At 30.3% G+C, this 12,770-nt stretch overlaps 1 protein-coding gene across 2 annotated transcripts in view; it reads left to right on the top strand.

Annotated features, from left to right (window-relative positions):
• The window catches only part of LOC148312236 (inositol polyphosphate-4-phosphatase type I A), a 35,748-nt gene extending 28,991 nt beyond the window's left edge, over nucleotides 1–6,757 (top strand). For both annotated transcript variants that reach the window (XM_088277621.1, XM_088277620.1), the window contains 3 exons: nucleotides 39–161; nucleotides 1,122–1,257; nucleotides 1,413–6,757. In XM_088277621.1, the coding sequence (XP_088133747.1) occupies nucleotides 39–161; nucleotides 1,122–1,257; nucleotides 1,413–1,545 (392 nt within the window). In that variant the 3' untranslated portion in view covers nucleotides 1,546–6,757. The remainder of the gene's footprint in view (nucleotides 1–38; nucleotides 162–1,121; nucleotides 1,258–1,412) is intronic.
• Nucleotides 6,758–12,770: the final 6,013 nt, after the last annotated feature.

Here is a 12,770-nt window from a genome sequence, read left to right as displayed (position 1 = left end):
TATGGTAACATTAATAAATCTTTGTGATTGATTCACAGTGTCATCTGGTTTGAGGCCTCTCTCGGAAATAATGGAATGCTTAAAGACTGCAGTTTACTCAAGAGTGTCCAAAAATGTTGAAGTATTACATTTGGCTTCCCACGCTGTACGACAAATGTATGGTAAGCTACCTTTATTAGAAATATTTACGGTTAGTGGAATACCTCACATAGTCCTGCTTTGGCAGTATGTAAACATAAATATATCACGTTGTGCCAATGTGCTCGGTTTAATATAGCATCCTCACATAGTCCTGCTTTGGCAGTATGGAAACATAAATATACGTAGGTTGCTTCTTAAGTTTTGAGATATGGCAACACTAATGTGTATATGTCCAAAATGACATTGTCATCGTAAATTTTGCCATTTTTAATGGTAAATGTACTCAGAACGTTTTGTCATACGAGTAATATTTGGGTTGTTTACAGATACTTAATTTTGATAAATTGATTTTGTCAAAAAAATGGAACTTAATCGTGAACGTTTTCGATGACTTTTGATATGGATTAAACCAACAACTGTGTGCCAATCAACACGCTGTAACTTTTAGTGATGAAGCGCCATCTCATGCCACCGTGTTTCGCTAGTTTTCTGAATTCAATCGTGGTCACACTTCGTTACAGGACGAATTTCGTGAAGGTCGTCCAAAATCGGCTGTTGTGCCGGAAAAAACCGATGCTTTGCGTAAACTGATATTTCAAGATCATCATGTGACATACCGTTAGATTAAGGCATGCTTGGGCATTAGTTCCACTAGCAAACATTCAATATTGCATGAACATTTGGTCGTTAAAAAGATTTGTTATATTTGGATACCGCATATTTTAAAAATTGCTAAAAAAAAGACTCCTGTCGATTGGTGCAAACAAATTGTTTAAAAAATTCAATCGTGGTGCTTCAAAAGACGTCTATAAGATCGTGACAGGCGAGGGATCATGGATCTATGCATATGAACCTGAAACTAAACAAAAATTGACTGCATGGGTCCTTTAAGACGAGCCAAACCCAACTAAAGTTGTTTCCGAACGAAGCACTTCGAAGCAAATGGTCGCCTGTTTTTTCAACTGATTATCGATTTGCAGGCATTCGAGTGATATCGTGCAAGAGCGCCAAGGACCGCACGGGCATGTCCTGCACCCTGGACCAGTGCCAGATCCTCGCCACGGAGTACCACTTGGCTGAGCACGAGTTCTCCAGAGCGTTGGACTGCATGAGGAGGTACTCTAACCATAGTACTCATTGTCACATAGTGCAAAAGGCACCGCATCATATGGTGTACAGAATACATATCACCGTTGCAAGCGGAAGTTTTTAGCACCGTAAGGAAAAGGTTAACTAACAAACTATATTCATTTCAATTTGTAATTTTTCAGTAAGGGCTGTCGGCGGGAGAATGCACACAAAAACACGGGGGTACGGAAGTACGCCTTCAACAAACTGCAGATTATGGCTCTTCCCAAGGCCTATCGACCCCCCTCAGGAACGTATGGATCTGCGCAAACATAATCAACCAATCAACCAACTATACCAATCTTCCCTGGTGCCAAAATGACGTTTGACATTTGATTCACGTTGTCCCTCATATTTGAGCTAGCGATTCTGCTATTATCACATTCATCATATAAACATTTAATACTAGAAATGCCAACATTTACTGCGTGTTTTTTGCTAACAAAATAGCAGTGAATGAATTTACCAAATTATTTAAATTTAAAAAAACATCTAATTTGGCACGAAATGTATTATTGACATATTATCAGAGGGACCAGAATTTCAAATATTTCTCGAATTATTTGAAAATTCGAATTGATGAGCTTTTACTTTATGTGTGTATAATCAAAAAGATGGTGGCGGTTTCAAATTGACATTGGTCACTCTGACTACTTATCAAACAGTAATTCAATTAATTCAATCATTAATGTAAGTGAAAATATTTATCCCTTAAATACATACGAAAATTGATACAATAATTTGATTGGTTGTAATGGTGATTCTAGTGTTAATAATGTTTGATGAAAGATGCACTTTTTTATAAAAATGTGAAACAAAAGGATCTTATTTAGTTTACAAAATCTAGGTCTGCTAAAAAATTAGTTGTTTAGCCCTAAACCTGGAAATAGGTAAACAAGTTAGAATATCGTCTTGTTGACTGTCCACATCAAACAAATTGAGGTAATATTCTCAATATTATCAATATTTAAAGCATTTACTTTGTAGTTTGTCATTTTTGCTTTTATATATATTTTTTTACAAAAATGTTACTTATATTAGTATATAACCACTCACTGAGATTTTTATGTCTACCGGTTTTGAGACGTACCCGTCTCTTAGTCAGGACAACCACTACAACAGCATGCAAACAATACTACCCGTCACCACCAGCACTATTTACACACTTACAACTACATAAAATGTTTATCACATGCAATTTCGGTTGACCCGATGACCAACATGCACTAGGGGTTGCAGAACAAACATACATTAAGATCCGAGGTCTGACATGCAGTCGGCCTCGGCCTTCATGCTGTTGTAGTGATTGTCCTGACGAAGAGACGGGTACGTTTCGAAACCAGTAGGCATAAAAATCTCGGGTGGTTATATACTAATACATATTACTTAAATTTTTACAAAAAAATTAAATAATAGTAAAAATTGAGGTTATGATCAAGTTATGTTCCGGGTTAGACAAATTGTGACTATTATTAAGTTAACTATGTGTATACTGTTAAATCACAAATTTATTATAACTTACAGTATTGTTCGAATTAATGTGAACTCATCAACATTTTCACAATTTTACTTCTTTTTTCGCAGTTGGCAACACTCTAATATCAAAGAAGCGGCTATTTTGTTTTATTATTCAGTCAGTCAGTGAGTAATAACAGAAAGCAAGGTACAGACGCGTTTTATTTGTTGTTTTTAATAAAGGTACCGGATGCCTTGTGAAGATCGAAGGGATGATGAACTCGCAAAAATACAGAGACTTGCTAGGACAGAGATTGGAAGCTGAACTAAGAAAAAGTTGATTCCAATGCTCAAGTAGTTTTTCAACAGATTCAGTTTCATGCCACATCGCTCACTCCTTTCAAGAACGTCATAAATCAAAATTCTTGATTTTTCAGGAGAACGATTTTAAAGTTTAAAAATATAACACAATGTATTCAAAATAAATATCAAGCCACTTATTGAACTTTTTACTGTGCAACAGATCTTTTTAGGTAAAACCTGAAGGTTTTTTCTCCATTTGAAAAATATTTAATTTATTTATAAAAATAATCAAACAATCCATTTTCTTCAAAATGCAAAACAACATTTTCTGCCCTGTAGCGGGTAAATATTAAGTTAAAAATATGCCGCTTTTGCTGGAATATAGTACATTTTCTGTGCATTCCGAAAACATGCACAACTGAAAATTGAAAATTTTTGATTTATGACGTTCTTGAAAGAAGTGGGCGACATGTCCAAGCTCATGATGAAATATTTCAAGGACAGAAAGAAATCATCCCTTGTGAAACTCACCAGACATACTCCTTTTGAAAATCAGTAAGTTATTGTGAAAGCTAGACTTTGTAAAATAGATTGCACAGCAAAAACAAAACTGATTGAGGCTGAAATGGTTTTAAGACTAGCAAATATCAGAAAATTAAAAAAAAGCTTACTGATTCTATGCCAAAATGTGTTGAAGAAGTTATAAAAGTCAAGAAATAACACATTTTCTATTAAAACAATCTAAATTGCAATCATTCATCGGTTTTATTGTTTCTATAACTAATAAATATTGATTTTTTCTAAGTATTGTGTTCACATTAATTCAAACAATACTGTATAACATTAGACAAACTTTGTACATGTATTGGGTATTTAGAAATAAGTAGGGGATAATATGATATACCTGTATTCTCTAAAAGGCCATATGAAAAAAGGTTAAATGGATCCTTACTTTTGTATCCCATTCTCATTCATTGAAAACTATCATTTTATATACCATACCATCACTCAGGATTGTTATACTAAAAACTTGAAACAGACATATCCAGATTTGTAATTTGTAATGAGATTTTAATACAGTCACCTTTAAGGAGATTATTGTCTATGATCTGGTGTATGTGCTAAAAAATGCCACATAACGCTGCATATTTCAACAAACATCTCGCGACAGTATTACACTTGACTGCCATCATATGTTTTTTTTATACTCTTATATTATATATTGGTACATTACCGTTTACACCATGTTAGAGAATCTAATATTCTCTTTGAATTTACATATTTTATAAAAATACCAATTTAAAATTGCTGTGCCAGAGTTTAATGAAAAGAATCTTTTGACAATTTTCATTGATCTAAGAGAATACATATAAAGATAAGAGGTATTGTATTATGGGAGTTAAATAAGGATATAAGTAATTCCTTAAACTTTATAAATATGAGATTTCTTCTTTAAAGCATAAAGTTTGACTGACACAGTTATCAATTTATGATATGTAATAGTTATTCAAATATCAATGTATTTAAAAGTTCTGTACTTATAGAATCCATTAATGACGTGTAATAACTATTCAAACATTAATGTATTTAAAAGTTCTGTACTTATAGGATCCATTAATGATGTGTAATAATTATTCAAACATCGATATATTTAAAAGTTATGTACTTATAGGATCCATTAATGATGTGTAATAACTAATCAAACATCGATGTATTTAAAAGTTCTGTACTTATACGATCCATTAATGATGTATAATAATTATTCAAACATCGATGTATTTAAAAGTTCTGTACTTATACAATCCATTTATAATTGTTATTCAAACAACGATGTATTTAAAACATTAACACTTATAGGATCCATTTATGATATGTAATAGTTATCCTAACTACTTAAAAATATAGATATTCTTATATTTTCCTAATACAAACACAGTTCATACTACTGTGAGTAATTCATACTCAGTACTTCAAACTGTGTTTGTACCTATATTATTTATATAGTATTTGTATATTAAATACGGCCATTTATATGAATGAATAAAATCTAATATAAATATTATTTATTGAGTGATATAAAAACCTTTTTTTAAATACATGTATATTTATGATGATTGAATGGTTTTGTCCTCTCACTTCTGCAGTCCAAATATAAAAGTCAGGTAGGACTTGGCAAAGTGGGATATTAGGTAGACGAAATAATAAAGCGATTGGGATTCATGAATTTCGCAGTTGAGGGTAGCAGTCTGTTTGAGCCGACATCTGAGAAAAGGAGTGATAGTTATTTTTTCTCCGTTGTATAATGAATCCAAACTGTATCGATACTGCTTTCTTAATTTATAAACTATTTTTTGTGATATAATTGAATTATGTTGTTTCTGTCTTCTAATCATTTAGAAGAAAATATGTAACATTAGAAGGAAATAATGAAGAACTGTATTTAGTGATAATATTAGAGACCAATTTTTAGCCTTTTGTGGAAATTGGTCCAGTCAATATTTATTTACAAACCATTATCATCACATCAATGTAATTTATTTTTTATTATATGTACAAATGTTTAATTTATTTTTAAATATCTATTATTTTCGAATATTTTATCAACTTTCAAGATAAACAAAAAAATATTTTGGTAATTATTGACCCTAAAGTAAGAATTATTTAAATTCTGCAGTGTAACAATTGACCTATGATAAAATAACCTGTTATCAATATTGATAAGTATGAAGCAAAAAATTATTGTACTTTTAAATTATTAAAAAAAACATTTTACACTGTCTCATAAATACACACCTAACAATCAGAAGAACAGTACTACAAACTGTGTGTGTAAACTTAACTTGCAAAAGATTAAGTTAAAATCATTATACTAATATAGTCAGAACTTTCACGATCATCAATATGTTGTCTAATATCAGATAATATTTACATATGAAATTAATAGGGCTAATAGCTGGTAGTGAGGGGAGTAACATTTACTCTTTACGGAGTAACGTTTACCTTCTTTTAAATGATATGTTGTAACTAGGTTACATATCGGACATACCGTTTATCACCATAAAATGTGATTTTTGTCTAAATAGAATTATGCCATTTTCCACTTAAAATATTGTTTTAAATATTACAATAACTCTATGACAGTGCCAAATAAGTGTGTCTTTTTAATTCAAGATATTAATGCCAAAATTAAGTTAGTAGACTACATTTCATTTATTTATTGAATCACAAAATTCATCACACTATTTTAGATTTTAAAATTATTTACTTTTGAATTAAGAAATCGGCATGTTACTAAAAGCATGTGGCATAATATGCTCATTTATGGATTAACATGTGATTTATATATATTTATATATATCGCTCACTCCTTTCAAGAACGTCATAAATCAAAAATCGTCAATTTTCAATTATGCATGTTTTCGGAATGCCTAGAAAATGTACTATATCCCAGCAAAAGAGGCATATTTTTAACTTAATATTTACCCGCCACAGAGCAGAATATGTTGTTTTTGCATTTTGAAGAAAAGGGATTGTTTAATTATTTTTTTTAAATAAATTAAATATTTTTCAAATGGAGAAAAACCTTCAGGTTTTACCTAAAAAGATCTGTTGCACAGTAAAAATTTAAATAAGTGGCTTGATATTTATTTTTAATATATTGTATTTTTAAACTTTTGAAACGTTCTCCTGAAAAATCAATTTTTTTGTTTTATGACGTTCTTGAAAGGAGTGAGCGATATATATATATATATATATATATATATATATATATATATATATATATATATATATATATATATATATATATATATATATATATATATATATATATATATATATATATATATATATATATATATATATATATATATATATATATATATATATATATATATATATATATATATATATATATATATATATATATATATATATATATATATATATATATATATGTATATATATGGATCTACAAGTAGGGGAATAATAAAGTACTGTAATTTCTACAATCGGGTGATTAATATGAGAATATAATGTATTTAAATTGTTGGTGAACGAGCTCTTACAAACTAAACTACTAAGGAGTAAGTTTTTTTTTCAGATTATCTAAAAATTAACTAATATTGTTAGTAAAAAAGTAATTGTGATTATCAAAAGTGATAAAACCATTAGCAGGTTTCAGTAGTTTTTCAACCAAATGGGCATGAAAATAGATAATTTATTAAAATTTTAAATGTAAAGTCTGTATGTGGTCAAGAAAGAACACAAAGAAGTTGATTAATTAATTAATTGAACATCATTGCCATCCTTAGTCCTTTGGGACTATTTTTTGTTTGACTATGAGGTTCATCCATACCCTCTACAGGTCCATTAACCTCTTCACTCTAGCACTATAATTTGAGATTCAGAATCGCAAACGAAACTAAAGAAAAAAATATTAAACTTATCCTTAGTTACTTAGTCAAATATAGGTTTTCCAGCATGATTCTTCTTCTAACCCTTATCCACACCCAATGGTGCGTAGGGCACTGCATCGTATTGACGCAGTGTTATCTCGATCGTTACTTACATGAAGGGAATGTGACACTCCTGCGCTTCAGGGACCAGTCCAGGATAATATTAAATAAATATTTGAGTGTAAAATCACCAATATTTATTTTCACGCCCCCCCTGGGAATCGAACCCGGGACATCCACCATAGTAGCTAAACACGCTAACCATTACATCATGGAGGCAGACAAATACTAGTTCTTAAATGCTCTGGTTAATTTTATTTAGTATTAAAAAACCTTATTGCATCATTCTTTAAAAGTACATTTATAGAAATCCAATGATTAGGATTTTAATGTTTGTATTGTTGGGTAATATTTCCAAAATAAAACAAGGTTTGCAATGTTTGTTTCCAAAATTCGCAAATTAACATATGGTTTTTTTTTAAGTATACTTATACTCTTAGCCAAATCAATTTTTCTTGTTTTCATATTTTCATTTTCTGCAATATTTTGATATCATTTTTCATTTGTATATTTGTTTCGTTCATTCATCCAGCATTTTTATATGCATAAATTCATTTTATTATAGTAAAAAAGAAAAAAAAAATGATACCCAAAAATTCTTATATATTATAACTAAATATTTTTACTAATTGTATGTATGGTAGAATGTATTTCACAAAATTAATAAACAAATCTTTACTTTGGAGATGTAGAGCTGGAATTATTACTGATTATTATAAGAAGAAAATAATTTTCAAAAACTATTACATAAATATGTACATATTTTTACTGATTGTATTTTCGCAAAACCTAGTGAACAAATCTTCATTTCAGCGTTTGTAGAGCTGGATTTATTTCTGATTACAAAAAGAGGTTAATATCCAAAAATTATAATGTAACTACTAACTATATATTATAACTGATTGTTTGTATATTAGAATGTATTTCACAAAACCTAGTAAACAAATATTTACTTTAGAGTTTGTAGAGCTGGATTTATTTCTGATTACAAAAAGAGGTTAATATCCAAAAATTATTATGTAACTACTAACTACATATTATAACTGATTGTTTGTATATTATAATGTATTTCACAAAACCTAGTAAACAAATATTTACTTTAGAATTTGTAGAGCTGGATTTATTTCTGATTACAAAAAGAGGTTAAAATCCAAAAATTATTATGTAACTACTAACTACATATCGCTCACTCCTTTCAAGAACGTCATAAATCAAAAATCATCAATTTTCGGTTGTGGATGTTTTCGGAATGCCCAGAAAATGTACTATATCCCAGTAAAAGCGGCATATTTTTAACATAATATTTACCCGCTACAGGGCAGAAAGTGTTGTTTTTGCATTTTGAAGAAAAGGTATTGTTTAATTATTTTTTTAAATATATTAAATGTTTTTCAAATTGTGAAATAACCTTCAGGTTTTACCTAAAAAGATGTGTTGCATAGTAAAAAGTTCAATAAGTGGCTTGATAGTTATTTTTAATAAAATGTGTAATATTTTTTAACTTTAAAAACGTTCTCCTGAAATATCAAGTTTTTTGATTTATGACGTTCTTGAAAGGAGTGAGCGATATTATAACTAATTGTTTGTATATTAGAATGTATTTCACAAAACCTAGTAAACAAATATTTACTTAAGAGTTTGTAGAGCTGGATTTATTTCTGATTACAAAAATAGGTTAATTTCCAAAAATATTTATTACTAATTATTTGTATATAAGAAATAAAACATTGTGAACAAACTGTTACTTTGAACATGTAAAGCTAAAAATATTTCTTATTAATAAAATAAATTATTGGACAATTTCTTATTTTTACTAATTGTTTGTGTATTAGTATGTATTTCACAAAACTTAATAAACAAATCCGTAACTTTGGCTTTGTAAAGCTGGAAATATTTCTGATTACAAAAAGAAGTTGATATTTAAAAATTATTATATTTAATTGTTTGTTTATTAGAATTTCACAAAACTTGAAAAAATATATTATTTTACACTCTGAGCTGGAACTATTTCTGATTATTTAGGTTTGAAGAACATAACATGGACTTTATTATATGAATTACCTTAAAAAAATTACCTTCTTTTCTTGTTTAAATAATTAGCAAAAAATCTGAGTTTTCCTTTAATATAAGTTTAAGTAAAAATATAGTAAAGTATAATAGTATCGATTGATTAATAAATTTACTGGTTTTCTAAGATGAAGTAATGGAATTTTTAATAAAAATTTTACATTTACCAATTTGGTTATAAGCCAACCATCTTCTCATTAAATTTAAAAACCTTATTTTATTTTATTATGTAAAAACAAATAATACAGGAAGTCACAAAGTGTATTTATGTATTTAACTTAATAACCATCACACTGCTTCCTTCTGCAGGAGTAGGCAGATAGAATCAGATAGAATGCCACATCAATCTGTCTTTGCATATAATCTTCGCCTCTTCCACATTCATGCATCTCCTCATACACACTCGCCGATTATTCCGACTACTGACTTGACCACTTTCAAGTATTCGAAACACTCGATCATTACACATTTTCCTCGGTCTTCCTCTGCTTCTATTTTCAACTATGTTCGCCACATACATTAGTTTTACTGTTCAAAAAAAGAAATAAATATGTGATGAAATTTACATATTCAATTCACTTGCCCAAACCATTTCAATACGCTTTTTAATTTTATCGATAATGCTTATCTCAGCCTTGCAAGCTTTCCTTACACCATCATTCAAACATCTATCTTACAACGATTTACAGCACATTCGTCTGACAGATCGCATTTTGACTGCATTCAGTCTTCTTTCATCCTTCTTTTGGCAACTCCATGCTTCACTTGCATACATTAGGATTGGAGCCTGGACTCCACTGTACACTGCCAGTTTAGCTTTTGCTGAAAGGTTTTTATTTGCCATAACTGATTTCAGTTTACTATATCTTTATCAATCTCTGGAAAACATACTTAATATATATATACAAAATCATCCACTTGTTCCAAAATTTCTCCATTTACTTTTATTTTATATCCAGATCTACATTCATATTTTTTAAAAAACCATGACCATTTCCATTAACCTATTTCGTTAAATTCTTGAAAATGTTACAATTTTGCAATCTATTAACATATTTCTTAAAATCATCAAAATATTAATTAATCAATGATGTTTTGAGCATATTGTGTCATCAATTTTGTAAGCAAAAATACTTTTGTCCGTTGTATTAGTTTTTAATAAAATATGCTGATGTTAAAATGTGAGGACAATGCTTCCGTTTAATGTCTGCATTTTGTAGTATAAGTAATTCCAGCTCTAGTATAGTAATAATTCCAGTCGTATGTATTTTTTATGTTAAAGGTTTGTGCCGTTGTACTGTAATGTACATTTAGTTGAACATAACTAAACTATATGATTATTTATTAAATGATTATTATTTTATTTATTAACCTACTATTTATTAAAATATTATATGTGTAGAGAAAGTTTTTTATGAAAATTTTTGATGTTCTCACAGAAGTGCGATGTACACAAATTGATCAATAAATTTTCTCAACCATAAGCTGAACTTTTATTTATGTTTATTCCTATATCATAATAATGAACACATGCTGCTATGAGAAAAAGGCAACGCCAGCAATGACATCACTTTCCAGATTTGATTAACTTCAGCAGATGCACAGATACATAATGCAACAGTATCGTAACCATCACGCCGCTTCCCCGCAGGGGTAGGCAGAGAGAATAGAGCGCCACACCACTCTGTCCTTGCAAACATTCTTCGCCTCTTCCACGTTCATGCATCTCCTCATACATACCCGCCGATTGTTACGACTCCTAACCTGACCACTTTCAAGTATTTGGCATACCTGATCGTGCCATGTTTTTCTCGGTCTTCCTCTGCTTCTTTTCCCGCTAACATTCGCCTCATAAATTTGTTTTACCGTTCTTTCCTCACTCATTCGTTCTACATGTCCAAACCATCTCAACACACTTTTCTTAATTTTATCGTAACTAATTTACGTAAAGGGATTGTATTGGTGTTGGGAATAAATATTGCAATCTGAAAACATTTTTTTATACAGAATGGCGTTGTATATAAAATTTAACGCTTTTGCCAATGTCGAGTCAAACAATTTTATTTTATCATAATTCTAGTTAAACTTATTATTTGACTATAAATTGATTCCGTTATATTTTTAAAAAGTAAGTAAAAGGTTGCATATAATTGGGCCCCTGCTCGCTAGTATGAGTTGGATATTTGTAGGCAGGGAAATGAGTGGCCAAAGTCTTGGAAAATGTTGGCATTTGGTAATTTATTGGGCAAACAAAAAATATGTGGTTAAGGTCTTCTCCTTCAAGACGACATTTGCAAATGGGGGAGTCAAAGACACCAATTTTCATTTAAATGAAATGCCCTATCCTCTTTAACTTACTTAAGAATTATGCAGTATTCTATTTTTGTCAGTCTCTGTAGTCTAATGGTAAGCTTCTTTGACTACTGTGGAGAAGGTCCTAGGTTTAATTCCCCAAGGACACAAAATGAATATTTTCTTTAATATTTATCATCATTTTGGATTGGTACTTGAGTCGATGCGTTGCAGTACCCAATGCGCCATTGGGCGCACCCTATTCATCTCGCATCCACGGGAAGGGTTAGAAGTAGAAGAATATTTCTCGAAGACTAGCCTCTTGATCAATCTAGAAAATGGCACCCTTCAAAAAGAACTGGGAATGCATTCAGGACTTGCAGGCGCTGCATTCAACAGTATGAAAGCTGTTGAGATCAGATTTGTGCTCGATAGGTACCAAATACCGCACATAAAATGCCTGTTTTGACCTTATCCCTTCATTTGGTTGCTAAATATGTTACCTTACAATAGCCCAGAGCAGACGTATAGTCACCTTTGATAATAGATGTTCGTTCGGATGAGAAAATACGGCCACAACTGTCATCAAGAAAGGGCGATTCAGTCGGCTAGTTTATGTACTTTGCATGGTTCCTGAGAGCTTAATCAAGCTTGCTTTTTTTGTCATGCAAATTTGTCGCCAGTCCTCCTTTGGATTTCGGAATGTGTACCTAACCTGAGAGGATGCGAGGGAGCTTGAAGCTTGGAGGCAGTTTGTCGACTCCATATATTCCTCATAGGTAGCAAATACAGATTAATTAAAATAATGAAAACACAAATTTTAGCAAAGAAATTTATTGTTTACTGTCACAATATTCATTCACAGCC

This window comes from Brachycentrus maculatus, unplaced genomic scaffold (genome assembly GCF_059751285.1).
Source record: "Brachycentrus maculatus isolate JH-2025_06_01 unplaced genomic scaffold, ASM5975128v1 h1tg000048l, whole genome shotgun sequence".
Taxonomy (NCBI): domain Eukaryota; kingdom Metazoa; phylum Arthropoda; class Insecta; order Trichoptera; family Brachycentridae; genus Brachycentrus; species Brachycentrus maculatus.
The sequence above is the reverse complement of the archived record's forward strand: the minus strand, read 5'-3'. Positions and strand labels throughout refer to the sequence as shown.